Consider the following 26,909-nt stretch of genomic DNA (forward strand, 5'->3'; position numbering starts at 1 on the left):
ACCAGGGAAGTCCTCAGATGCATACTTTTATGAGAGAGCCAATCATGTGTTCAACAACTGTTTGTGAGCACCTGCAGGGTATGTCCTCTGCTTAGTGCTGGACGGCAGGGAAGAATCAGCTTCCCCCGAGGAGCTCACCATTTTGGTTTTCCTCTTCCCTCCCTAGAGATATTATTTGTATTAGATTTGTACCCAAGGCTGAACCATTTGATTTTTATTTATTTATTGGAACAGGTAATATAGGCACATGGGTAAAAATCTCAAAAGGCATTAAAAGGGAGTCTCTGTTCCTCTCTTTACCCCAGTCATCTGCCCTAAGAACCAGGTTCTTTCTTGCTCTTCAGAGGGGGTTGATGTAGGGCTAAGCCCACATGTTTTCATTCTCTATTTTTATACCAATGGTAGTGGACCTTACACAGTTATATATTTTTGCTTTTATTGTATACCATATCTCTGAGATCATTACATATATAGCTGCCTCATTATTTTTAACAGCCACATAATATCCCTCTGTGTAGATTCCAATATACCATCATTTACTTAACCAGGATCCTCTCGATTTAGGTGCTTCACAGCATTTTGCAATTAGAAACAATGCTGCAGTAAGTGAGACTGTTTATATGTCTTTATACTTACATGTGATTGTATATGTAGGATGAATTCCGGAAAGTACAATGGGTGCATCAAAAGGTTTCTGTATTTAAATATTATGGTGGAATAGGAATGTGTGGTGGAAACAGTTCTTGACCAGTGAGTGAAGGGAAAATGAAGGACCTCCTAAAGCACCCAGTTTGCCAAATTGCCTCCCACAGAGGACACCGCCGCCAGTAGTATATGACACTATTTATTTCCCCACAGCTTCACCAGCACATTCTCATCTTTGCCAATCTGAAAGTTGAAAAAAAATGGTATTTTGCTGTAATTTTAGTTTGTATTTCTCTTATTATGAATGTGGTTGAGGTTTAAATGCCATTTCTGTTTCCTTTTCTGTCAGCAACCTGTTCTTGTTCTTTGCCTAATTTTACATAGGACTGTTGGGAATTTTTCTTATTAGTTTGTAAGAGCTCTTTATATATTAAGGACATTAACTCTTTGTCATTTGTATTCCAGTTTATCACTTAACCTGCAACAATTTGATGGTTTTTTGCTATTCAGAACTTTAAAATTTTTATGTAGTCCAGTTCCTCAGTCTTTTCCTTTTTGGTTTCTATTGCGTGTTATGCTCAGAAAAGTGCTCTTTGAGGGATAGAGGGCAAGTAGTTGTGTAGCTGGGCTTGAAGTCAGGACACCTTGGGTTTGAGTCCTGGACTATAACAGTGCTTTGCGCTTTGGGTTAAACCAATTTAACCTCCTGGCAACTTGGTTCCTTGCCTATGAAATGGGGTAAGCAGTTCCTACCCTGACAGGTGTGTTGTAAGGACAAGATAGGATCTCATCACAGACGATACCATGTGCTGAGGCTGCGGAGAGAAATTTGTCTGGCAGATGGAACTGATGGTGGGAGAGACTTGGGTGGAGGTAGGTCTGGCCTGTTGGGGCAGGGTGACATGAGGTCTCAGCCCCCTTGTCTTGGCAGCTGGGTGGTCAAAGTGGTGAAAATCCTTCTGCTGAAGATGGGCTGCTCATACGAGGCTACCCTTCTGGAGGACCAGGGTGGCTGGGAGCTCATGGGGCAGGCGGAGAACCACCACCGTGGAGTGTCCCTGCTGGCCAGGTGAGGCCGGGGACCCCCAGGGCAGGGGTTGGAGGGAGGGGAGAGACCTCAGGGTCTTTGGAAAGACCTGGGTTTGCATCTCTCTCTGGGCAAGACCCTTCCCTCACTCCATCGTCTCTCCTCTGAGACTGGCAGAGTATCATCTACCTCAGAGGGCAGACAATTCAGATGTGAAAGATAGCACACACTCTACAAACTGTCGTTAGAGCAGTACCTGCCATTGCAGAGCACTTAGGTTATTTATGAAGCACCTTTCTCACCACATTATGAATTTAGTTCCCACGCTAATACAGAAATTATGGTCTAGCCGAGCAGTTTATAGTGTGGCCTTGGAGCAGGTCTACCTGCGCCTGAATCCCAGCATACCACTTCCCAGCTGTGTGACCCAGGGCAAGTTCGTTTCCTTCTCTGTGTCTCAGTTTTCCCACCAGTAGTATGGAAATAATAATAGGGCCCACCTCCAAGATTTAGGGTGAGGATTAAAGTACTTTGAACAGCCCCTGGCATATAGTAAGAGTTCAACACAGGTTAGCTTTTATTATCGTCATGCTGACTGGTGGGGCAGGGATTATTAATGTACATTTTGCAGGGGAGGGTGCCAAGGTTCAGAGGGGGACAGTTATATACCAAAGGTCACACAACCAGGAAGTGGCAAGGCTTGGAAATTACCTGCTGACCCAGATCAGGGTTGTTCCCCCCAACCACACACGCCTCCCATGGGGTCAGGAGAAGGGTGGCACCTTGATTTCACTAATGTGGCTCCTGCAGGAAGAGTCTGCTTCTTAGCCCTGCACTCTGAGTGTCCAGGATGGTGCTCTCCCCAGGGGTCTCAGGATACAGCCACATTTATTGAGCACTTGCTATGCTCTAGGCACCATGCAAAGAGCCGTACATTCATGGACTATTCCATTTAACCCTCACCATGACCGATGAAATAGCACTATTATTTTCCCAGTGTTACCCATGAGGAACCCGAGACCCAGAGAAGTTAAGTGACTTGCCCAAAGTCACACAGCTAGTGGTAAGGCCAGAATTTGAACCCAGGCTGTCTTATTCCAGACTCTGTTCTTGGCTGACACACTTTCCTGGATTCATTGATTAATGAAGCATAGTGCAGACTTGAGGGTGCATCAGAATCATCTACGGGGCTCGTTAAAACGCTGCTTGCTGGGCCCCACTTCTAAAGTTTCTGATTCAGTTAGCCTGGGATGGGAGCCTGAAGATGTGCATTTCTAACAAGTTCCCAGGTGATGCTGATACTGCTGGTCCAGGGGCCGCACTTTGAAAACCACTGGCTTAGTAGAATGAACGAGGCAGCTGGAGTGGGGAGCCCTGGGTTGGGGCTCCAGCTCTGCCATTTTCCAGCTCTATGACCTTGGGCACTTCACACTCAAAGCCTCTGTTTCCTCATCTATGAAATAGGTTAACAACAGTAACCTACCTCAAAGGGTAATGGTGAGGATCAAATGCAATAACTACTTGAAAGCGTCTGGCTGCTGCCTGGTGCCAGTGAGTGGGTCCTCACACCCTTTCCTTCCTGTCTCTTCCTGCTGGAGTGGTCCTGTGCACTCAGGGGTCTTAAGCCTGTCTTTCTTACTGATTTGCTCTGTGCTCTCAGGCAAGTCACTTTCCCACTCTGGGCCTCAGTTTTCCCATCTGTAAAATGAAGCAGTTAGACCAAATGGTGTCTGAGATCCTGTCCAGGTGGGAAACCCTGGGGATGCAGGAACCCAGGTGACTTGGGCTTGCCCAGAGTTTTGAGTGTTGGGGCTAGGCCCCCACCCAGCACATCCCCCCAGGGCTGGAGATCCTAAGGGCACTGTTCCTCCACCCCCAGGGCCATGGTGCACTACTCCTGCCAGGAGCTCTGCCGCATCCTCTATCTGCTCATCCCGCTCCTGGAGCGAGGCGACGAGAAGCACAAGATCACCGCCACTGCCTTCTTCGTGGAGGTACAGACTGGGCACTGGGCGTGGGGCAGGGGTCCCCCCGGGCCTTCCCCTGAGCACAGGCCTCAGTTCCCATTGCGGGTCATTTCTCCTGTGCAATAAGTACTTAACACTTTAGAGTCTTTCCTGAACATGATTTCTTTTGAGTACAAAGGCTTCGTAGCCCTCTCTCCCTCCTCCCTCCCATCTCTCCTCTTCTTTCTACCCCCTCTACCCCATTCCATTCTTCCCAGACTCCCCCTTGCCCCAGGCAACCACCAACCTTTGCTGGGCACCTCTGTGTGCCAGGTACCAGATTGGAGACACAAATATGAATTTGACTCTACCTTGCTCTCAAGGAGTTCTTGGTATGGGAGGGGAGACAGAGCACATCCCAATTATAACACAGGGTACTATAGAGTGACTTGTGCTATGATGGGGGCAGTTCAGGCTGTGGTGGGAGAACAAAAGTCTTGGATGTTGGGTGGGGGAACATCAGGGAGGCCTTCCTGGAGGAAGTGATAACTAAGCTGAGTGAGTGTATGGGGGTACTGGAGTGGGTACTGGGGAGAGATTAGTCAGGAGAAGGTTGGTAGGGTTGGCCCCAGAAGGGAAGACTTGCCAATAACAATAGCCAACATTTATTGAGCACTTACTATCTTCTAGGCATATTCTAAGAGCTTTACACATATCGATCCATTTAATCCTCACAATAATCCTATGATGCATATACTATTCCATCCCCTAGTTTAGAGGAGGAAACCAAGGCACAGATTTAAGTAACTTTCCCAAGGCCACACAGCTCATAAGTGGCTGATCCAAGATTCAAAGCCAGACACCTGGGCTCTAAAGTACACTCTCTCTTTCATTTTGTGTGTGTGCTTGTGGTTGTGTATGTGGTAAAAAATATATATTTCATGAAAGTTACCATTTTAACCATTTTTAAGTGTACAGCTCAGTGGCATTAAGTGCATTCACACTTTTGTGCAACCATCACCACCATCCATCTTCAGAAGTTTTTCATCTTCCTTCCCAAACTGAAGTTCTGTACCCATTAAACACTAACTCTCCCTCCCTCGTTTCCTCAGCCCCTGTAACCGCCATTCTACTTTCTGTCTCTATGAATTTGCCTATTCTAGGTTTCATATAAGTGGATTCATCAATATTTGTCCTTTCATGTCTTGCTTATTTCACTTAATATAATGTCTTCAAGGCTCATCCATGTTGTAACGCAGGTCAGAATTTCATTCTTTTTTAAGTCTGAATAATATTCCGTTGTATGAACATACCACATGTTGTTTCTCCATTCATTGGTCGATGGACATTTGTAAAACCCACTCTCTTAACCGCCATCCCATCTTCCTCTTGTGACCTGCTGGCTGCCACACAGGGGGTCTGGGCTATCACCAGGGTCTGTACAGTGGGGCTCAGAGGTTCACTGTCTGCTCAGACAGTGGAAGGTTAAGGAAGGCTTCCTGGAAGAGGTGCCATTTGAGCTGGGCCTTGAGTAAAGATTGCCAGATGGACAGAGGGCAGCATGGCAATCCCGGCACTTCTTGCACCTTTCTGCCTCTCCAGTGGACTGTGAGTTTAGGGAGTAGGGACTACATTGTGTTTATGTTGCATCCCTAGACCCAACCCCAAGAGGGCCCCCAAGAAGTGGGGATAGGATGGATGAGTGAACACCCAAGTGAACACTTTGCCTGGCTCTGCAGGCACCAGCAGAATACGTCACCTCCAAGAGGACAAGCGTGTGTCTTGGAGCCAGGAGTCGGGGTTACAGCCTCAGCTCTGCTGGGGTCTACTTCTAATTTCCCCCATGACCCTGGTGAGGAAAGGGAAAGTGCCATTTCTTGAGGGGCTGCCACATGCTGAACACCACGCTGACCTCTTTTATCTGCTACCCCACTCATCAGCACAGCAGCCCTGAAAACCAGGAATTGTGAAGCTCATGTGTCGGCGAGGTAAGAGGCAGTTTTCAAGGTCACACAGCTCAAGTTGTCCAGAGAGATTCAGACCAGGTCTGCCCGCCTGACTCCTCTATCCTGGTCAGCCTCGTGGGAGAGGCGGTCCTCTCTCTGTCTGTTAGTGGCTGCCACAGGGGCTCTTGAGGGAGGGGGGGTGGAAGGTTGGACTTCCCGTGTCCACAAGGTCAGGGACAGTAGGCTTAACCTTTCCCAGCATTCTCCTGGAGCACTAAGCAGTGGTCCTCCCTCCCTGGGGCAGGGGTCCTCACCCAGCGTCAGTCCTTCTCCCACTCCCCAGAAGAGGTGGCCCACTCCTGGCCAGAGCCAGGCCCACCATGTTCACAGTGGTGCTTTGATGTCACTCAGATGTCCCTCCCTGGCTCCCCCAGCCCCCCATGCTGTGACTGTGTGTGTGCTTGCTTCTTCCAATGGCGGGTGAAGTCCTCAAGGGAGCTGTGTGACCTTCGGCAAGTTGCTGAACCTGTCTGTGCCTTGCTTTCTTATAATACGGGGATAATGAATTGCCCATCTCATAGGGGTTTTTTTTTTAAGCAAAATTTAAAAATCTTTTATTGTTTCACTCTTATTTTCAAATAATTTTAGATGTAACAGAGGAGCTGGAAAAATAATAAGAAAGTTCCTGTATATCCCACACCCAGCTACCCCTGACGATAACAACTTACATAAAAATAGTACAATAATCGAAACTAAGACATGGGTACAATACTACAAACTACAGACTGCTCAGATTTCACAGTTTTCCACTGATGTCCTTTCTCTGTTCTAGGATCCATTCCAGATCCCACCTTGCACATTAGTTGACTTAATAGGACCTCTTTCATCTCCTCTAATCTTGTCTGTCATGGCCTTGGCACATTGAAAGACTAACTCTAGGTATTTTGTAGAATGTCCTTCCATTCGGCTTTGTCTCATGTGTTCCCATGATTAGACTGAGGTTATGCATTTAGGAGAAGAACCTGTATAGGTGAGGTGACCTCTCAGGGCATCATGTCAGGGGGCCCATTACCTCTATTTTAACTTCTTATTATTGATGATGTTAACTTTCATCAGTTGGTGAAGGTGGTTCTGACTGTGAGGGTAACACGTATCCTTTTGTAGTTAAGAAATATATGTGGAGAGATACTTTGAAACTAGGCAACTTAAACTTTTACCCCCTAATTTTAGCATTCATCAATGGATCCTGCCTGGAGCCATTATTCCTGTGGTTTTCTAATGGTGATTTTTCTATTTGCATCATTCAGCCTACAATTATTAGTTGGAATTCTTCTGTAAGAGTTGTTCCTTCTACTTGCACGTATTTATTTGGTCATTTTTTTATACCAATACAGACTCGTGGATATTTACTTGATTCTTTGGGTTATAATCCAATACTATCCTTTTTTTTTTTTTTTAACATCTTTATTGGAGTATAATTGCTTTGCAATGTTGTGTTAGTTTCTGCTGCATAACCAAGTGAATCAGCTATACATACATGTATATCCCCATATCCCCTCCCTTTTGCACCTCCCTCCCACCCTCCCTATCCCACCCCTCTAGGTGGTCACAAAGCACCGAGCTGATCTCCCTGTGCCATGCGGCTGCTTCCCACTAGCTATCTATTTTACATTTGGTAGCGTATGTATGTCCATGCCACTCTCTCACTTCGTCCCAGCTTCTCCATAGTGGCTGTATCAATTTACATTCCCACCAACAGTGCAAGAGGGTTCCCTTTTCTCCACACCCTCTCCAGCATTTATTGTTTGTAGATTTTCTGATGATGGCCATTCTGACCTCTCATAGGGTTTTGATGAGGATTAGGTGAGTTCACATAAAGCACTTAGAACAGTGCCAGCACACTGGTGCAGAGCAGCAGCGTTGTATGGATGGGTGGAGGGCGGGTGGTAGGTGGAGCCCCACTTTTCCTGCCTCCCCCACTCCCCACCCCATCAACTGTCCTGCCTGCTCTCTCCAGCTCTTTCTTCTCATCACAGACATAGGGTCTCAGTAGTCACAGTAGATGGAGGACAAGGGAGCAGACGGGAGAAGTGCTTATGAGGTTGACTAGGCAGGAACTGAAGACCGGTTGGGTGCTGGAGGTGGGGGGGCAAGGGAGAGGAAGGAGATGAGAGTGATGCCTGGTTTGGGGCTGGGACAATGGGGGTCTGGTGGTGCTAATCCCGCAATGGGGGGCACTGGAGGAGGGCAGTTATTTTGTGGTGCGCAGGCTCCAGGGCGCGTGGGCTCTGTAGTTTGTGGCACACGGGCTCTCTAGTTGAAGTGTGCAAGCTCAGTAGTTGTGGCGCACGGGCTTAATTGCCCCGCGGCATGTGGGATCTTAGTTCCCTGACCGGGGATCGAACCCACGTCCCCTCCATTGTAAGGCAGATTCTTTACCACTGGACCACCAGGGAAGTCCCGGAGGGCAATTCTAAGGAGGAAAGGAATCATTTCTTGTTGGATGTGAACTCAGGCAACAAGTGTTCCCTGAGCACACACTTCACCCCAGAGCTTGTATCAGGTAACAGGCGCCCAAGGAGAAAGGCTCAGTTTGTGTCCTCAAGGAAGCCACCAGTGGGATAGGATACGGGAGGCAGATGCATAAGCACATGGGGGCACTAAGGTTTCCATGTTCAGGGCTCCCAGGGGCCCAGAGAAGGGGGCAGTCAGCCTAGGTGAGGCCTGGGGACACTGTCAAACATGGCTTCAGGGGGGCTGAGTTTTGGATGGAGCTGTGCACGGTGAACTGGGGCTAGAGTGGAGGTGAGAGCCCCGGCAGAAGGGCATCCTGCCCGCACAGAGGGGACAAAACAGCCTGGGTCATTCCGTGAATGATGGGCAGCTTGGTTAGAAGCTGGCTGGTGGTAAGAATGTGGGCTAGAGGGTAGGCAGGTGTGAATGAGGCCCCAGAGGCAAACAGGGCCTGAGGTACCCCTTGGGCCAGGGAGTAATTACCCTTACTTCCTCAGCTCCTCCAGATGGAGGAGGTGCGACGGATCCCTGAGGAATACTCTCTGGGACGGATGGCAGAAGGCCTGAGCCACCGGGACCCCATCATGAAGGTGTTGTCCATCCGAGGCCTGGTCATCCTGTCCCGAAGGACTGAGAAGGTGAGGGGAGCGTAGGGGAGAGCCCACCCAGCCAGGCCCCTGACAGGAGGAAGGATGGAGCTTAGCCATCCTTGACTCTCCATTGCTGGTGGCTGGAATCAGAGCTCATTTCTGTCTCTGCCTCAGTTATCCCATCTGTAAAATGGGTATCACTTAATAATTCCCTCTATACTTTATTCTTTAGAAAATAGTTTCTAATTCAGATTTTTCACAATGACCCTAAAGGCAGCGTGTACAGGAGGGGCTGGGGATGACAGTAATTATTCCTATTTTACAGATTAAGAAACTGAGTCCCAGATTGTTGATATATCATTAACGTTTTTAAAAGTGCTGTGTTTTTCTCTACCAGGCACTGTTGTTGCAGCTTAGGATTTAGAGGGACAAAGGGACAGGATATAGACTCAGAAAGCTAACTAGCAATGCATGGTATCATCTATATAGTGCCAAGAAGTGGGGAGACAATAAAGGGCCTCAGGTATCCAGGCTAGGAAAGAGTCAGTGAGGCCAAAGAGGGCTTTGGGGACAGCAGAAGCTTGAGTGAGGGCATGCCAGGCAGGTGGGACAACATAAGCAAAGGCCTGGAGGTGGGACTTGCTTGACCAAGTTCATCTCAGTGAATCAGAGGCTGGGTCTCCCACCTGTTAGCACAGATAGGAGCCCCCATCCCAAATGCTCCTTCTCCACAGACCACCAAGGTGCAGGCCCTCCTGCCCTCCATGGTGAAGGGTCTGAAGAGTGTGGACGGGCTGCTGGTGGTGGAGGCAGTCAACAACATCAAGGTCATCTTCAAGGGGCAGGACTGGAAGCTGATGGACAGCTCGGTCTATGTGGAGATGCTGCAGATCCTGCTGCCACACTTCAGTGATGTAAGGAATCCCATGGGGGTGGGAGGATGGGGTGGGGTGGCACCCGGAGGGCAGTTCTTTACTGCTCTGGGAGTTGCAGTAGCTCCCACAGCCTGTTGGGACCTGGGCAAGGCCGAGTCAGCCCAGGGGAAGGGGCACGAGTCCCAACTGGTCCTCATCTCTTTGTAACTGGTTTGCACAGAGAACATTCCTTTTCTAATTAGTTCTCACAGAGGGAGGTCTTTTTGTGTCATCAAGTTTCCCCAGAGACTTGCCTCACTGTGATTGGTCCACCTAGAGAGGTCACTGGTTTTTGATTGGTCTCAGCAGAGGGGGGCATTTTCCCACTTGGCACGAAGGCACATTTTAGGCTAGTGGGGGCCCTGGCTGGGAAGAGCGGGCAGAGCTCCAGACCTAGGCTTTGCTGAGGGAGACGCCAGCCCCAGATCGGCCCCACCAGGTGGCCTTCACTGTTTTCCGTCTCTGTGTGACTTGCACTTGGCGGGGCCCTCAGAATGAGTGGAAGGAAGGCCAGGTGCCTCCATGTGGGGCACAGAGGCCCAGGCTGGCTCCTGGAAGACGGAGCATGCCTGAGCCTCTGCATCTGCCCCAGTCACGAGAGGACGTGCGCTCCTCCTGCATCAACCTGTACGGCAAGGTGGTCCGGAAGCTGCGGTGGCCCCGCACCCCGGCCATGGAGGAGCAGCTGATCAGCACCTTGGTGCCCCTGCTGCTGACCATGCAAGAGGGCAATGCCAAGGTGAGCCAGGTGAGTGCGCACGGCCCTGAGCCCTGAGGGTGCACCCCTCTTTACAGAACCCAACCTAGAATCACAGATGATCCATCACCGGACAGTTTATTTATGTCTGGCCAAGTCTGTTTACCAAAGGTACCCATGTCAGTATTTCTCTTCAAAACAGCCAACTTCACTTGTATGTTTCAAATAGGAATTGCTTTTCCCAAATCCAGTTTCATACAGTTTTTTTTTTTTTTTGGAACACGTTCCGGCTATCCTGGAATTCCACAGCTCTGGTGTTCTCTTCCTGTTGGCCCCCAGAAATGTGTGAAGACCCTGTTCCACTGTTCTTGCTTCATGGCTTGGGAATTGCCAAAAAGAGCTTACAGTCGGAAGCCCTGGGACAACCAGCAGCAGATGGTGGCCAAAATTTGCAAGTACCTTGTGAGTGCTTCCAAGACTACAGTGGGTCCTTATGAGTATGCTGGAGGTGGCAGGTTCTTTCCTTGCCTCTTTCTTCTTTTTACATGAGCATCCTTACTGGCAATTCCATTACCACCTACAAGTCGTTGGCTCCTGGAAGTTCATCTTTGTCTCTGACTCCTCTCTCCACTTCTGGTGTTCCCTCTCCATGGCTTACCGGACATCTCCCCCGATGAACCACACTCACCTTAAGCTCAGCATGTCTCTTCTGAACTTATGTCCATCCCATGTCAGTTCTGCTCTGTCCCTCTAGATCCCCAGAAGCTGAAACCTAAAACTCTCTGAGGCTTATTCCTCTCCCCCACCTTCACTTTTGATCAATCTTAAATATCCTTAATACCTCTGAATCTGTCTTTCCCTCCCCCTCCCCACTATCATTACCCTTAGTTCAGGTCATGTTTGTTTCTCATCAGGGCCATTGGTCCAGCCACCCAGTGGGTCCCCAAGCCTTGAATCTCATCCCCTCCAGTCCATTCCCCATTCAGGCCACCAAAATGGTCTGGTTAAAACACAGTCTGTCTATATTATATCCCTGCTTGAAGGGCTCCATTGGCTCCCTTTTCTACAACAGTAATTCCCAGTGTGTATTCTTTGCAATACCAGTCCTACAAGATATGCCCCACAGGGGAGAAAAGAAGTTCCAAGACAAATAAGTTTGGGAAATACTGCATCATCATCTTCCTCTTGGAGATCTGCAGTGCCATCAGTACATTAAAGCTCTGAGATGTTCTGTGCTGAGGAAATGTTTCATGGTTAATTCATGGTTTCCCAAAGTTATTTAACCACAGAACTCCCTTTCGAGATAACACCTGAGAACATCCTGCAGTAGGAGAGAGCCATATATACAGTGAAATGCTGCACTGCAAGATGCAGCCTGGTTCCTCCACATACAATTTGGGAAGCTTTGCCATCTAGGCCCATCTACCTTCCCTGTTGTTATGGGCCGCGTTCCCCAGGATGCAGACTCTGAGGCAGAGGTTGGCATGCAGGAGGTTTATTAGGGAGCCCCCTTGGGATCAGTCCCCGTGGAAGGAAGGGCAGAGAGTGGGAGTGGCAGTGGGAGGAGTCAAGCTGCAGTGTAGTTTCAGGGGAAGTCTCCACCAACACTATGCTGAGATTCCTCACATTGGAACTAGGGGTCAGGTTTCCACATAGACCCAGCCATCTGTCAGTTTCCGGTTCTGTCCCTTGAAGAAGGTCTTGAGGTTGTGGATTGCCTTGTCATTGGATGCCAGCCAGCCTGGGAAGGGTCATGACTTTGGGCCAGCAGTTCTCTTCCACCAGAGCAATCTGTACCTGGGGGAGTAAATCCTTTACACCCTAAGGGAGCTCTGGCTGGGGCCTACAGCATCCCCATTCTCCCACCAACCTAACAAAAATATACAAAGTAACAGATTGTTACTTTGCAACAATAATCGTTATCAACAATGCTCAAAACCTCTGCAATCCAGTGCCTAATATTTTACCTCATTTTACAGAGCGAGAAAGGCCTGGAGGAAGTGTTTGACCAGGGTTGCTAATTCAAATACTTACCATGATCTGTGACTGCGCAGATAATGATTATAAGTGACGTGGAGGTGGTAGGGCTGTGACAACCTGGAGTGCCCAGGCTCTGGGTTTTCTTGGTTTTTTTTTTTAAGCATTGGTTTTATTTTATTTTTTTCCTTTTTAAAAAAAAAAATTATTTATTTATTTATTTAGACTGTGCCAGGTCTTAGTTGCGGCACGCGAAGTGTTAGTTGCGGCATGCGAAATCTTCGTTGTGGTATGCAGGATCTTTTAGTTGTGGCATTAGGGCTCATAGTTGCGGTATGCGGGCTTCTTAGTTGCGGCATGCAAACTCTTAGTTGCGGCATGCATGCGGGATCTAGTTCCCCAACCAGGGGTTGAACCCGGGCGCCCTGCATTGGGAGCGCAGAGTCTTACCCACTGGGCCACCAGGGAAGTCCCCCCAGGCTCTGTTGAAAGCACGAGTGGAGAGCTCCAGCTCAGCATGCAGCCCACTCTCACCAGGGCCTCCAGTTTCACAAGAAAGTCTAGATTTTTATAAGACATTAATTAACAATCAATTTAGCTTATTTAAAACACTGTGCTGGCCCCTGCCCTGCCAGCCACTTGTGGCCTGTGGGCTGCCAGCTTGTGACCTCTGCATTAAGCCCTTCCGGATTCTCAGTCTCTTCTTTGTTCTCCAGGCATCAGCAGCTCTACTCATATGAAGGTCAACCTCTAGCCTTAGCTTTAAGAAGGGGTCGGTAACCTAGTCATTCATTCAGTCATTCATCCAGCACTTTCTGGGTACCTGTGCCATGCCAAGCTCTGTCCAGGGTACTGAGGACTCTGAGCTGAGTGAGATGGCCCCTTCTTTTGGGGGAACACCAGATTCAGTGGGGGAGATAGGTATAAATAATTATAGTCCAATGTCATAGGTGCCATGACAAAGGCTGTGCAACATGCTATGGAAACATCAAGAGTGGTGGGATCAGCTTTGCCTGACGGTTGTGGAAATCTTTGGGGAGGAGATGGTTTCTGAGCTGAGTGTCAAAGAATGAGAGGGAACTCATCAGGAAGGAAAGAAGGAAAGGCACTCCAGTCAGGAGCAATAGCTTGTACCAGGTACAGATCCGGGGAGAGCTGGGCCATGACCTGGGACCAGAGCATGGTGTGCATGGAGGTGGTGATGGAAGTTGAGACTGAGAAATAACATGATCATGAACACTTTGCCCACCAGGCCCAGGAGTTTACTCCCTGACATGCAGATTGTCAACAAGAGAGTGATCTGATCAGACTTCTCTTCATCTCCCTCAACAGTCTCTTAGCAGATTGCCTGCCCCCTAGTTTCTACTTGATCACACCCAACCTGAACACCACTGTCAGACTATTTTGCCCAAAACATTGCTTTGTCATTGCCCTATTAAGAATGAATGTTGGCTTAGTATTTTCTAATGCATAAGGAAGCCCTATTCCTATTTGGATTTTAAGGACTTTTAAGACCCTCCTAAGTCTCTAGTTTATTCCCCACTGCTCTGTAACTTGAATCCTTTACCTTGGTCACACCTGTCTCCTTAGTCATGTCCCTTGCATGCCAGGTCCATTCTCAGCTCTGGCTGGACTTGCATTTTATTTTATTTTTTAAAATAAATTTATTTATTTATTTTTAATTTATTTTTGGCTGTGTTGGGTCTTCATTGCTCCGTGCGGGCTTTCTCTAGTTGCAGAGAGCAGGGGCTACTCTTCGTTGCGGTGTGTGGGCTTCTCTTTGTGGTGGCTTCTCTTGTTGCAGAGCATGGGCTCTAGGCGCACGGGCTTTAGTAGTTGTGGCACGTGGGCTCAGTAGTTGTGGCTCGAGGGCTCTAGAGCACAGGCTCAGTAGTTGTGGTGCATGGGCTTAGTTGCTCTGCGGCGTGTGGGATCTTCCCAGACCAGGGCTTGAACCCATGTCCCCTGCATTGGCAGGTGGATTCTTTTTTTTTTTTTTTTTAAATTAATTAATTTATTTATTTTTGGCTGTGTTGGGTCTTCGTTTCTGTGCGAGGGCTTTCTCCAGTTGCGGCGAGCGGGGGCCACTCTTCATCGCGGTGTGCAGGCCTATCACTGTCGCGGCCTCTCCCGTCGCAGAGCACAGGCTCCAGACGTGCAGGCTCAGTAGTTGTGGCTCACGGGCTTAGTTGCTCTGTGGCATGTGGGATCTTCCCAGACCAGGGCTCGAACCCGTGTCCCCTGCATTGGCAGGCCGATTCTTAACCACTGCACCACCAGGGAAGCCCTGGCAGGTGGATTCTTAACCACTGTGCCACCAGGGAAGTCCCTGGACTTGCATTTTAGAACTTACCTTCCGGCTGTAGCAGGTGGGTGGATTGGAAGAAGAGACGCCCAAGGCAGGAGGACCATTGAAGTGACTGTTGCAATCAGCTAAGAGAACATGAGGCCTGGCCTCTGGGAGAGTCCAGAATGGGTAGCAGAGATGTTTAGGAGGCAAGGAGCCAGGACCTGACTGCCTGACATGGTCCCCGTTCCTAGCTTTGGGAGGGGTGGATGGGTAGTCCCTCTGAGGGCCCAGCACTCTCAGGTTTCTCTTTGTCCCAGGTGGACACCCATCGAGACAGTGCCTTCACGTTCCTCAGCCAGAGCCTGGAGTACACCAAGAGTTCCAGGGCCTCCCTCCGGAAGTCCTCGGTCATGTTCATAGGTAACCCGCCCTAGCAGAACTAGTCCTACCGCTTCCTCCCCTTGGAAGGAAGCTGCGGCCCTTCTGGCACTGGGTGGATGCCTCCCCCTGGGTGCAAGGCTTGGCCAGCAGACGGCCTTGGTATAAATTAGAAAGGTCTCCCCTCCTCTGAGATCACTGCTTGGGAAGTGAGCCAAGGTCACAACCTTGGCATCTGTACACAGAAGTGCTGCTTCCCCCCTGAGTACGGTGGGGTCCAGGCCCAGCAGGAGCTTGCTGTTGACCTCGGCAGGAGGCGCCAAGCTGCACAGTGGAGAAGTGAACTAGGATCTCAGCTCCATGATCCCATTTCTGTGTGACCCCAACTGAGTCACTTACTCCCACTGAGCCTCCTCCGTAAGATCTGTAAGATCATCGGTAAGATGGGGATCAACTCCTACTTCACGGACCGGATGAGAATATTTTTTGCGTGTGTGAACACTGGCAGATAAAGCTGCTCCCTCAGTTTTCGTCACCTTCATCCTTCTTTCCACAGTCCCGACCTCTGCCTTTCTGGGGGAAAAACCATAGATTCCCCTCGCTCAGAGTCCCCCCATAGGACCCTTCTGATGGCATGCTTTCTCCTCTCAGCTACTCCCCTCCCCTCCGCTCCCTGAAATATCCACACACCCTTCAAGGACCAGGAGACCCTACTGCAGAGAGGCTTGGAGAGGATGACTTTCCCAGCCCTCCACCTCGTAAAGCGATGTTTGAGTACCTTCGCCCAATTCACTTGCAGTTTTTCATCCATCCTGTCGTCCATGCATGCATTCATTGGCTTATGCCGCAAACATTGATTGATCCTCTACTCTGTGTCAGGCACTGCGCTTAGTCTAGAGAAACACAGAACTTCTCAGGAGGTGATGCTGGTGTTTGGGGGTGGGGAGGTGTAGGGGGTGGCTCTTAACATGATCAGTTCCGGGACATATGAGTGATGCCCAGGACAGGAGCCGGGGGTGGGGGGGGTGGGGGGGGTGGGAGGGCAATCCCTCAGGGTGTGGGGACCGGCTCAGGGACAGCTTCTCACACAGAGTGACATTATTTCTTAAATTCTAACATCTCTAAATCTTGCTCCAAATGAATCACTTCTAAAAATGTTGGTGTTTAACAACCTGGGAGTCTTCTCTGTGTCAGGGCCTGTGCTGGGAAAAGAAACCTGGGTAGCACCTGCATCAGCCCGCAGACAGCTCCTAGTGTGGCGTTTTGATTCCTAACCTCTTGTGGGTTATGGATCTTTTGTGAGACCCTGAAGAAAGTTATGAGCACTTTTCCTAGAAAAATGCATATAAGCATACACTCAGAGACTATCCTTCCTACTCCCCCATCCCCAGTGGATCTAAGCTGAAGAAACCCCTGGTCTGGTGGGAGATGTTCATGAATCACAAGTAAAATACATCACAGTATATACAGGTAGAGAGAAACTCAGAGAGTCTGGGAACCCAGAGAGGCATTTAACTAGCTTGGGGGCAGGGTCAGGAAAAATTTCCTGGAGGAGCGACTGTGTTAAACTGAATATTCAAGGACAAATAGGAATTAGCCAGGCACAGATGTGTGGGAAGGGCCTTCTGAGAGGTACGGCTCATTCAAGGATCCGCAGGTACTTTAGTAGCTGGGCATGCAGGCTGGGAGCAGGGTAGGACTGAGCAGTGTGGCCGAGGAGCTGAGTCTCAGCCCCTCCCGGGGCCCCACTAACCACCTGCCCAGAAGATACGCGAAGCACTTGGTACCCTTCCTGTTACTGTGGCTCAAACTCCCTGGAGGAGGGGGTGCCGAGGCAGCACTTCCCTGAGTCTAAGGACACTAAGGACCAGCCTGGGGAAGAGACCACCTAGGGCCACCTCTCACAGTCAGCTGCAGCCCAGCTCCTGCCCCTGTCCTGGTGCCACCCCTGCCTGCTGGACCTGCCACCTCTCCTAGGAATCTGTGTCGTAGGGAATCTGTCCCAGGTCAAGACAAAGTTCTCTTTTTGTGTCCTTATTTGTGGGGCTGGAAGAGGGTAAGGAGAGCTTCTCTGAGGGGGTCTGGTCCAAAGGTGGGGGTCGGAGTCAGGAGGTGGAGGCACTCACCTCTCGGATTATGCTCAAGGGTCCCTGGTCCCCTGCATGGAGAGCATCATGACAGAAGATCATCTGAACGAAGTTAAAGCCGGTAAGTCCTGCCCTGCGTTGGTGAGATTTCAGAGGCCAGTGAGGGAACGAGTAGGCTCACAGTGGGTAATGGGAAAGGTAAGGGTTATGTCCCAAGGCCAGGGGCTTCAGCTCAGTCCAGTTGTGTTGGTATTGACCCAGACAAGTACATGTTAAGTACTGTGTAGTCACCAAGACACAGACACACAACCCCACCCTAGGGGAGCTTATGATCCAGGAAACGAGGTTCAGAAAATAAGACCAAAAACCATTTAGTGTAGAGCAAGTAGTTCAGACTCTTAAGGGAGCACGTAAATTTTGTAACTGGGGAAGCTGATGGGAGCATGAAGGTAGGCTGGGGTAGTCCAAGAAGGCTTCCTGGAGAAGGCAGGTTTTGATTCAGGCTTCAAAAGGCATGAACAATTTGAAGAGCTGGGAGATGAGGGGATGCTGAGCAGAGTGCTTAAGCCAAGGCATGAAGGGAGAAGGACGAGGCGTGAGACCCATGGGGGGACCTGGCCTTAACAAGCGACTTCTCTCCTCCCCATGACTCAGCTCTGGAAAACTTGAGACACGACCCAGAAGCATCAGTGTGCATCTACGCGGCCCAGGCCCAGGACAACATCCTGGCCAGCTGCTGGCGGAACTCTTGGCCACTGCCACATGGGGACTCTTGGGTGTGTGACCCGGCTACCACGCACCGCTGGAGCCCTAGCTGTGAGAACCTGCCCACTTCCCACCAGCGGCGCTCCTGGATCATGCAGGCGCTGGGTTCCTTGAAGATGTCCTTGAAGCAGTGATGTCCCTGAGCCCCCAGCCCTCCTCGGAAGTGGCCAGGGCCCCAGCCATGCTCACTATAAATGCCACATGTTTTGCCTCTCCTCACGGAGTGTTTCTTATGAGATGAGCATGGCCTTCATCATTGAGTCAGTCAACATTTACAGATGCACATAGGCTGTCTTGTCCACATCTTATAAGTGGGGAGGCTGAAGCTCAGAGAGGTGGTGTGGCTTGCTCAAGGCCACACAGTAAGTCTGCTAGATGTCTCAGGTTCCCCTCGCTCACAGGGAGAGAATAAGAACAAAAGGAGATGATGATTTGGGCAGCCTTTGGAGGAGGAAAAGAGAACCCCCTCCACCCCATGATATCATGCATATCCCAGAATCCTGATCTCTGAGTCCCACCCTCCAGTCTTTGCCCAGCAATTGGCCACCACTCATTCGGGCAATATTTATTGAGCACCTAACCTGGGCCAGGCCTGCTCTGGGTGCCAGAGATACAGATGTGAATGAGTCCCAGCCCCAGGCCCTGGGCAGTTCATAGTCTGATGCAGTGGTTCTCAACTGGGGGTGATTTTGGCCAGGTCTGAAGACATTTTTGGTTGTTACAACTTGGGGTGGGGATATTATTGTCATTAGTGGGTAGAGGCCAGGGAGGCTGCTAAACATCCTGCAGTGCACAGGGCAGCCCTACAGCAAAGACTTGTCCATCTCAAATTGTCAAAAGTGCTAAGGTTGAGAAACTTTGGCCTAATGGAAGTATCAGAGACATATAAAGACATGAACAGCCCAGCGGGTCAACACTGTGCTGAACAGCAGCATAGAGGCTGTGAAGTCCAGAGGAGGTACATCGGCCAGCTGGGGGTCGGAGTGTCAGGGAAGGCTTCCCAGAGAAGAGACGTCCCCTCCAGGGGGTTTGGAAAGATGACCATATGACAGGCGTGTATGGAGAAGAGCAGGGCACATGGGACCAAGAACCAACTACAGATATGTAGGTGCCCTGGAGCCCCGAGTGGGAAGGAAGAGGAGGACAAGGGCTGGGTCAGTATGACCTTGGAGCCTGTGTTAAGGAGGAAGACTTCAGAGAGTCTGGGAAGGCATGGTGGGAAGGGGAGAGGCAAGCAGTGGGGAGATGTGGGCAGATGTCTGCTTTAGAAAGCTCCCTCTTCATGTGCATACAGGCACTGCTGATAGGAGGGCAGATGGTAGCCATTCTGGACAGGAATCTGTCACTCTTCAGTCATACTAGGTTTATGCATGCCCATAACTCAGCAATTCCACTCGTGGGCACACACGTCAGGGAAATATTCCCATAGGTCCGTAAGGGGAGATGTATGAGGAAGTCTTAGTGTTATCTGTGGTGCAAGGGAGAGGGGACAGCCTGAGGATCCATCCTCGGGAAGTGAATGGGCGCTGTGGAGTCCCACGCAGTAGTTAGGGGCGGTAGGGGTACATGTAGCACCATGGATGGGACCTAAAACCCAGTGCTGAGGGAAAAAACTCTATAAAACATATGCACAAAAGAAGATGCATTTTGCAAGGACACTTACAAACTTCCCTCCTCTGAACCTTCCCTACCATCACCTGTAAAATGAGTTCTTACAGGATTTTATAGGAATCAAATTTTAAAAAGGAAGCAAAAAGACTTTGTAGGCTCTGTAGTCAAGAAGGGAAAATAAATGAAGAGAATAAAAGGGAATCCTTAGGGAGCGGGCTAGAGGAGGAAGTGTGGAAAAGGAGGTTTGGATTTAGAGGAAAGGGAGCAATTGGACCAGGTGTTCTGCTGGGTGTGGGTGAGGTAGAAAGGAAAAGACACAGTCCTGGCCCTGGAAGGCTCCACGTGTCATCCTTAGCCCTGCTGTCTGTCTCATCCTCGTGTCAAATAATGAGCAAGACTGCCAGCTCTGCTTCTGGGCTTCAGATCTCTTTTCTCCCCTGGCCTCTCACCAGCATTCTCCTTGTCAATCTCTTAATCCAGACTCCCCCATCAATCCTTCACCTGGCAACCCAGGCCTTCCTAAGACAAATTTGCCCGTAGGTCTGTCAGTGGCTCACTGTCCTCTGCAGGATAAAGGGCTACAGGGCAGTCAGGCCCTCTGGCCCCCACCCACCTTGCTGGCCTTCCTCTTAACTCTTGCGGTAGCCAGCATGCAGGCTGTTGCCCACCCGCATGTCTCTGCACATGGGCTCCCACTGCCTAAAATGCCCAACTTCCCTTCAGCCCCCATCCATCTGCAGAGATAGTCCTCATCTCTGCTCCCAGGTCTGTGTCACCTCCTCTGTGAAACCTCCCTGAACCCCCTAGGGAACACTCACTCCTCTGCGCCTCCACTGCGCAGGCTTGTGACCAGCCGGGGTTTAGATTGGTCTGCCACCTGCCTGCCTTTCCTTCTAGACTAGGCTGTGAGCTGCCAAGACTGTAGCACCCGATGGAGGGCCCAGCGGCCATTTGCTGGGTAACCCAGGGGTTGCAGGAAGGCTTACCTGGCCCGGAGGCCTTGTTCCCATCTCAGCTGTGGGGACTGAGGGTAGAGGTGGTTAACCTCAGAAACAGAGTCTGAGCACATCACTCCTTTCCTCAGAACTCTCCAGAAGGTCCCACTGCACGCTGAGGAAAACCCAAACGCTCAGACTCACAGCCCGTTATCCCTCCCACCTACCTTCTACTCACACTCCTTGGTGCACCCCCCGAGCCCAGCCCTCTCTGTTCCCTCCATGGGGAATGCTCTTGAGCAGACAACCCCTGGCCTCTTCCTTTGCTTGAATGCCTGCCCACCCTGTTTAAAACTTTTCTTCCATAGTCCTTGCTACCACCTGACAAACTCTCACATCTTATTTGTTTATTGTCTGTCTCTCTCCTCTACCTTATCAACTCCTAGAGGGCAGGGATTTTACCTGCTTTGCCTAGCGCTGTATACCCAGCGACTAGAACAGGCCTGGAACACGGAAGGAGCTTAGGAAGTATGTGTTGACTGAATGGTTGAATAAATGAATGAATGAAGTAATAGTGGGGTATCGTGGGGCCCTGGGCTTATCCACGACCCCAAAAGTACTCGGGAGGGCGCGGCGGGGCCGGGGCTTCCCAGGGGAGGAGTGGAGTCGGGTCGGCCACGCCCCCAGAAAGGCGGAACCGGAGGCACAAGGGCCGGCGCAGCCCGGAAGATTGAAGGAAGGGCACCCACGCCGCCGGAAGTTGTCGAGCGATTCTCGGCGCCTGGACCGTGGCAGGAGAGCCAGGGAGCTGACATGGAGTGGCCGGAGTCGGATGCGGCCTCTGAGGACGCCATGGACTCGTTCCTGGAAAAGTTCCAGACCCAACCTTACCGCGGCGGGTTCCACGAGGACCAGTGGGAGGAGGTGGGCGGCCCCGGGGTCTCCGCAAGTGTGTGTGTGTGTGTGTGTGTGTGTGTGCGTCGTCCGAACTCCTGGGGCCTCCATGGCGCCGAGGCGCCTCCCTCACCTCCGAGCCCTGCCGCTGTCAGCGGAAAGGTGGTTTCTACTTGAGTGTTAAAAATCGGCCCCGAAGTTTTGAGGGTCTTCTTAAGCTGCCAGTACGTTTAGGTGTCCAGGTTTTGGAGTCAGAAACCTGTGACTCCACCACTTACTGGCTGTAATACTGGGTCAGCTATTTCACCTATCTGAGCCCGTCCCCTCATTTGTAAAATTCCTCTAACACCAATCTCGTGGGATTGTGGCGAAGCTGAAGTGAGAGGGTGGGTAAAGTGCCAGGAACATACGAGCGCTCAACTGTTGGTGATTACTACCACTCTTATAAGAATGTGAGAACTGAAGGATCTTTAGGGATTATTCTACACTCTGTTTTACAGATGGGAAACTGGGGCCTGGATAGGGAGAGAGAAAGGCAATCATGACGATTTGCAAATTATGATGAATAAGAAAACTTTGATGTAGAGACATGGAATTGAATGTACCCAGTAGAAAATCCTATTCATGTAGTTCATTCTTCTCTTAACAACCTCCAGGAATTTGAAAAGATCCCCCTATTTATGAAGAAAGCGCCATCAGAAATTGATCCCCAGGAGAATCCTGACTTGGCTTGCCTCCAGTCAATTATTTTTGATGAAGAGCGATCTCCAGAAGGTATCTTCAATGACTCTAACATTTGTTTTGCTCTTCCATTGAATTGAGATAAAGTGTGAGCCAGAAAGCTTTTGATGGATAACAAGAAGTAGTTAGCCCCAGCTAACTTGTCACTATTTATTCCAAATATACTTCTTTGGATACCTACTAAATGCTAGGCATTGGGGATACAGGAATGAATGAGACTGCCCTCAAAGGTTACATTCCAGTGGATAGCCAAACTGCCCTAAAGAATCAGGACAAACCTGTGTCATAAGTGCCAACGTGTAACTATAGGTGCTGTTGGAATACTAAAGGTGAGGGAGGTAGGAGTGGGCTTTCACTGGGTGGGAAATTTGAACTGAATTGTAACAATTTTGTAGGCTTTTGCTAAGTTGAGGAGGGTAATTTGCATTTCAGGGACTCAAACAACATGTGCAAAAACAGAAGTGTAATTTCCCCCCATTTCTTCTGTACTTAAAAAAAAGTCCTCTCAGACTTCCCTGGTGGCATAGTGGTTAAGAATCCGCCTGCCAATGCAGGGCACATGGGTTTGAGCCCTGATTGGGGAAGATCCCACATGCCGCGGAGCAACTAAGCCCGTGTGCCACAACTACTGAGCCTGCGCTCTAGAGCCCGCGAGCCACAACTACTGAGCCCTTGTGCTACAAGTACTGAAGCCTGTGCGTCTAGAGCCCGTGCTCCGCAACAAGAGAAGCCACCGCAATGAGAAGCCCACGCACTGCAATGAAGAGTAGCTCCCGCTCACTGCAACTAGAGAAAGCCCGCGTGCAGCAACGAAGACCCAACGCAGCCATAAATAAATAAATAAGAAAAAAGCAAAATAATATTTGAAAAAAAGAGTTCTCTCTTCAAGAGCTAGGATAAGTATACTTTTTTCCTTTATGCTTTTTTTTTTTTTGTAAGCACTTAATAATCTACCTTGTAAGGTATTTGGGATTGATTGTAGTTAAGTATGTGACTTTATTTCTCCATGGTGATACCCAGTTTTATAGCATTCATTTTTGAGTTTTCTTTCCCTATTGGTTTCTTGTTTTTGTTTGTCATATATTACATTATTGCATGATTTAGAATTATTTTTAATGAGCCCTTTAAAAAATAGGAAATAGTGATCATTTTTTATCTTTTTTGCAGAACAGGCCAGGACCTTTAAAGACGAGGGCAATGATTACTTTAAAGAAAAAGACTATAAGAAAGCTGTGATTTCGTACACTGAAGGATTAAAGAAGAAATGTGCAGACCCTGATTTGAATGCTATTCTTTATTCCAACCGGGCAGCAGCACAGTACTATCTGGGTAATTTATTCCATTATTTAGTACTTTCTAAAAAATTAACTTATGATAAAAACAACTATATGATGGCTAGTGGAGGGTTTGAGAGTGTTGGAGGAAGAGGAGCTTCTTATCCCAGAAGCGTAGGATAGCTTACTCTAACTGAACTCTGCTTTTCTAGATAGACTTGGTGAAAAGGGAAACCAGGTAGGTTGTATAATTCTTACTGTCTGAACCAAATGAGTAACATCAAATACCTTAATACATGAGTTGGTATGATCTGGAATTTTTGAGCCCAAATGCTTCTACTCTCTGTCTCAAAAAAAAAGTTTTTTTCTGGCCTCTTCTCAAGGATGCTAGAAGAGTTAAGGCAATAGAGTTCTTTGTATGAGAGAAACTGTATTAATACAAGGGAGAATTTCTCAAAGAGTATTCTGTGGGACCTTTGAAGTAAAACATTCTTTGGACAAGTAAATTTGGACAGTGCTGCTTCTTCATGGGAGATTTGCAGTGCACATTAATATGTTAATGCTGAGAAAACCTACAGCAAAGAACCTTACCCTGTGATTCTCAGGTTTTATAAGCCCCCTTTTCAAGTAACACTTATTAACATGCAGGACTGTTCTGCAGACATGACTTTGGGAAACACTGATTAATTATTTGGGTGGCATTATTGTTGGTGACTATAGTCTTGGTCTTATTAGACCCATGTTTCTTATCACAGAGTTTTAGAGAGGACCTGGGAATGACCTCAGCCTTTTCTGAGGGGCTGGTAGACAATAAGCCTTGCAGTCTAGCTGGGATAAGTCTGTTGGGACTCGTCACCATTGGAGCAGAGTTTCTTTCTAATCATAGGCCACTCAGCTGTTTTCTCCTTTAGAACTTTAGAGATTATTTGAGCCAACCAGCCCCCTCATTTTACATAGGCCCAGAGAGGGACCCCTTTGGTTAGTGCCAGAACCTTGACTAGAAACCCACTCTTCTTACTTCTGGAGGAATACGTTTTCTTCATTCAGCAAACTGAGTTCTTGTTCCGTGCTAGGCACTGGCATCATAGAAGTGAGCAAGACCTGACCTTTCCCTAAAGGAGTTTAATTCATTTACCTATTCAGTCAGTAAATATAAAGCATTTATTGTGTGCTAGGCACTGCACTGTGAATAAGAGCTACATAGTTCCTTTCCTTGGGGAACTAAAGAATGTCATGTATAGGGCTAATAAGACCAAAAACACCTTGAAAGAAAAAAACCACATGTAATGTGATACCAGAGGAGCAAATGCGTAATACTCAGAGGCAGTCCTTAAATGATGTTACTGCTATGGCTTACAGAGCACTTTCACATTTTTTTATCCCTCTTGATCTCATAGCAGCTATGTAAGATAAATGAGGTTAACAGCTTTATCCCTAGTTAGCAGAGTAAGAAACTGTAGTAAAATGTAGTAATACATGTAGTAAAATGAATTGTCTAAGGGTACACAGTGCTAGCGTTAGGATGTGGAATCAAGTTTTATTCAGAATACACTAAATGGAAGACCCCTTTACCCACGCTTCCAGAGGTACCTGGTGCTGTTGATTCTTTAGTCCTGAGTACTTTGTAGGTTCTACAGTATAGCTTGGTAGCTTTGAGTTTTCCCTCTGCTGGCTTAGAAGTCAGTTTTCTCAAGCCTAATTAGGCATTTAACCTGTGTCTCTTTGTTCTCCAGCTTTAAAATGTGTTCTCCGTTGTTCTCATTCTTGTTGTCTCTGTGGATTTATGGCTTTTTTGTGGCAGAGGGGAAGTGGTAGGGGTTGAACTGCGTGTGTTCAGTCTACTGCCTTTAACCAGAAGTTTTTGGATTTCTCTTATATGTATTTTTTTCCATAGTTAGGATCATGCTGTTCTTCCAATTTTGTATTCAGTTCTTTTCACTTAATTTTATAACAATTTCACCTGTCATTAAATTATTTGTGAATACTATTTTAATAGCTACATAAAGTTGCATCATATGGACATACCAGTGTTTACACTATTTGCTTTACTATTCTGCTGTTGTTGAGTATATAGCTGCTTTTAGGTTTTTTTAAGTAATGCAAAAATGAACAAAGTTAGTGATAAAGTTTTTCCAATAGTTCTGATTATTCTTTAGGATTTGGCAAACTATGACTCACAGGCCACATCTGGATCCCTGACCTCCTGTGAGCTAAAAATGTTTTTTACATTTTTAAAGGATTCTAAAACAAAGAAGAATGTATAACAGACCATATGTAGCCTGTAAAGTCTGAAATATTTACTATATGGCCCTTTAGAGAAAAATTTTGCTGACCCCCCGGGCTAGAGTTTTAGAAGTGAAATTAATAGGTAAATACCAAGCTGTTAAGTAATACTTACAGTATTAACTAGAAAGTGAAAGTCTATCTCATGCCTCCTAGTTTGGATAACCAGTGTGTATGATTGCACACCTTTTTTAAATGCATTTACAAATATATATGTGTGTGTACCTGTGTCTGTATATTTAGATTGGTTTGTTTTATAAAGATGGGCTTCTATACACACTGAGCCACCACTTAAAATAATATAGCACAGACATCCTATCATGCTTTTACATGCAGAACTGTCTTACTCTTTTTAATAGCTGTATAGTATTTAGTAGTATGGATTTACCATAGTTTATTTCATCATTACTAAATTGAGGATATTTAGGTTATCTCCAGCTTTTCATAATTAAAAGTAATGCAGCAGTTAACATGCTTTTACATTTATCCTTGTACATTTTTGCAAGCATTTTTTTTGTTTTGTTTTTTTGCGAGCATTTTTTTTTTTAACACCTTTATTGTTTTGCAAGCGTTTTTAAGGATCAGTTCTTAGAAGAGTATTGTTGGGTCAAAGTGTATGTACAAAGTGCATGCCAATTTGCTCTCTAATTGACTCTTAGAGTGTCCTTTTTCCATATCTTCACCAATATTGGATATTATCTGTTTTTAGTTTTTACCAATTTCATGTTAATTTTAATTTCTCTAATCATTAGTGTTGTTGAGTATCTCTCCATATGCTTACTAGCCATTTATAGTTGTTCGGTGGGTTGCCTGATGCTGTAAACATTTCTAAGGTGCTTGATGAGCACAACTATTTTTTTTTTTTCTATTGGGTTGGCCAAAAAGTTCGTTCAGGTTTTTCTGTAAGATGTTATGGAAAAACCCGAACAAACCTTTTGGCCAACCCAATATAAACAGTTGCTCTGATTTTTATTTCTCCAAGATTGTCCAAGAGTGTTTTTGTTTCTGCACACAAAATTTTGGAAGTAATCTGATCTCAAAACATGTTTTCTCTTTTACTAAATGGTGTTTTGTTAGGCAATTTTCGTTCTGCTCTCAATGATGTGACAGCTGCCAGAAAGCTAAAACCCTGCCACCTGAAAGCAATAGTAAGAGGTAAGTCTTGTAGAGCTGCAATATGATTGTCATCACGGAAAAGCTGGCATGCACTGCACCAGAAGTATTTTAAGCTTTGATATGAAGGTGCTAAGATACTAATGCAGTCACCTTATTTTTGCCATCTTGATATTAAGTCCTTGTCAATAGCAACATGCCATTTTTAAAAGAATTCCCCAGAGAATAATCCAACCCTCTGTGTTTTAAGAATTTGTAGAGAAATTGAAACTCCTCATTTTA

At 47.9% G+C, this 26,909-nt stretch overlaps 2 protein-coding genes across 3 annotated transcripts in view; both read left to right on the plus strand.

The window, feature by feature from the left end:
* MROH7 (maestro heat like repeat family member 7) overlaps positions 1 to 17,910 on the plus strand; it is a 40,594-nt gene extending 22,684 nt beyond the window's left edge. The window contains exons 14-22 of the mRNA XM_059898703.1: positions 1,577 to 1,714; positions 3,552 to 3,666; positions 8,576 to 8,716; positions 9,403 to 9,582; positions 10,175 to 10,330; positions 10,619 to 10,741; positions 14,864 to 14,966; positions 17,070 to 17,132; positions 17,666 to 17,910. Of these exons, the coding sequence (XP_059754686.1) occupies positions 1,577 to 1,714; positions 3,552 to 3,666; positions 8,576 to 8,716; positions 9,403 to 9,582; positions 10,175 to 10,330; positions 10,619 to 10,741; positions 14,864 to 14,966; positions 17,070 to 17,132; positions 17,666 to 17,910 (1,264 nt within the window). The remainder of the gene's footprint in view (positions 1 to 1,576; positions 1,715 to 3,551; positions 3,667 to 8,575; positions 8,717 to 9,402; positions 9,583 to 10,174; positions 10,331 to 10,618; positions 10,742 to 14,863; positions 14,967 to 17,069; positions 17,133 to 17,665) is intronic.
* A 3,185-nt stretch (positions 17,911 to 21,095) lies between these two features.
* Positions 21,096 to 26,909, plus strand: part of TTC4 (tetratricopeptide repeat domain 4) — a 37,583-nt gene continuing 31,769 nt past the window's right edge. For both annotated transcript variants that reach the window (XM_059923362.1, XM_059923372.1), the window contains exons 1-4: positions 21,096 to 21,246; positions 21,873 to 21,990; positions 23,125 to 23,286; positions 26,592 to 26,669. In XM_059923362.1, the coding sequence (XP_059779345.1) occupies positions 21,136 to 21,246; positions 21,873 to 21,990; positions 23,125 to 23,286; positions 26,592 to 26,669 (469 nt within the window). In that variant the 5' untranslated portion in view covers positions 21,096 to 21,135. The remainder of the gene's footprint in view (positions 21,247 to 21,872; positions 21,991 to 23,124; positions 23,287 to 26,591; positions 26,670 to 26,909) is intronic.

The sequence above is a fragment of the Balaenoptera ricei genome, chromosome 1 (genome assembly GCF_028023285.1).
Source record: "Balaenoptera ricei isolate mBalRic1 chromosome 1, mBalRic1.hap2, whole genome shotgun sequence".
NCBI classification, from domain to species: domain Eukaryota; kingdom Metazoa; phylum Chordata; class Mammalia; order Artiodactyla; family Balaenopteridae; genus Balaenoptera; species Balaenoptera ricei.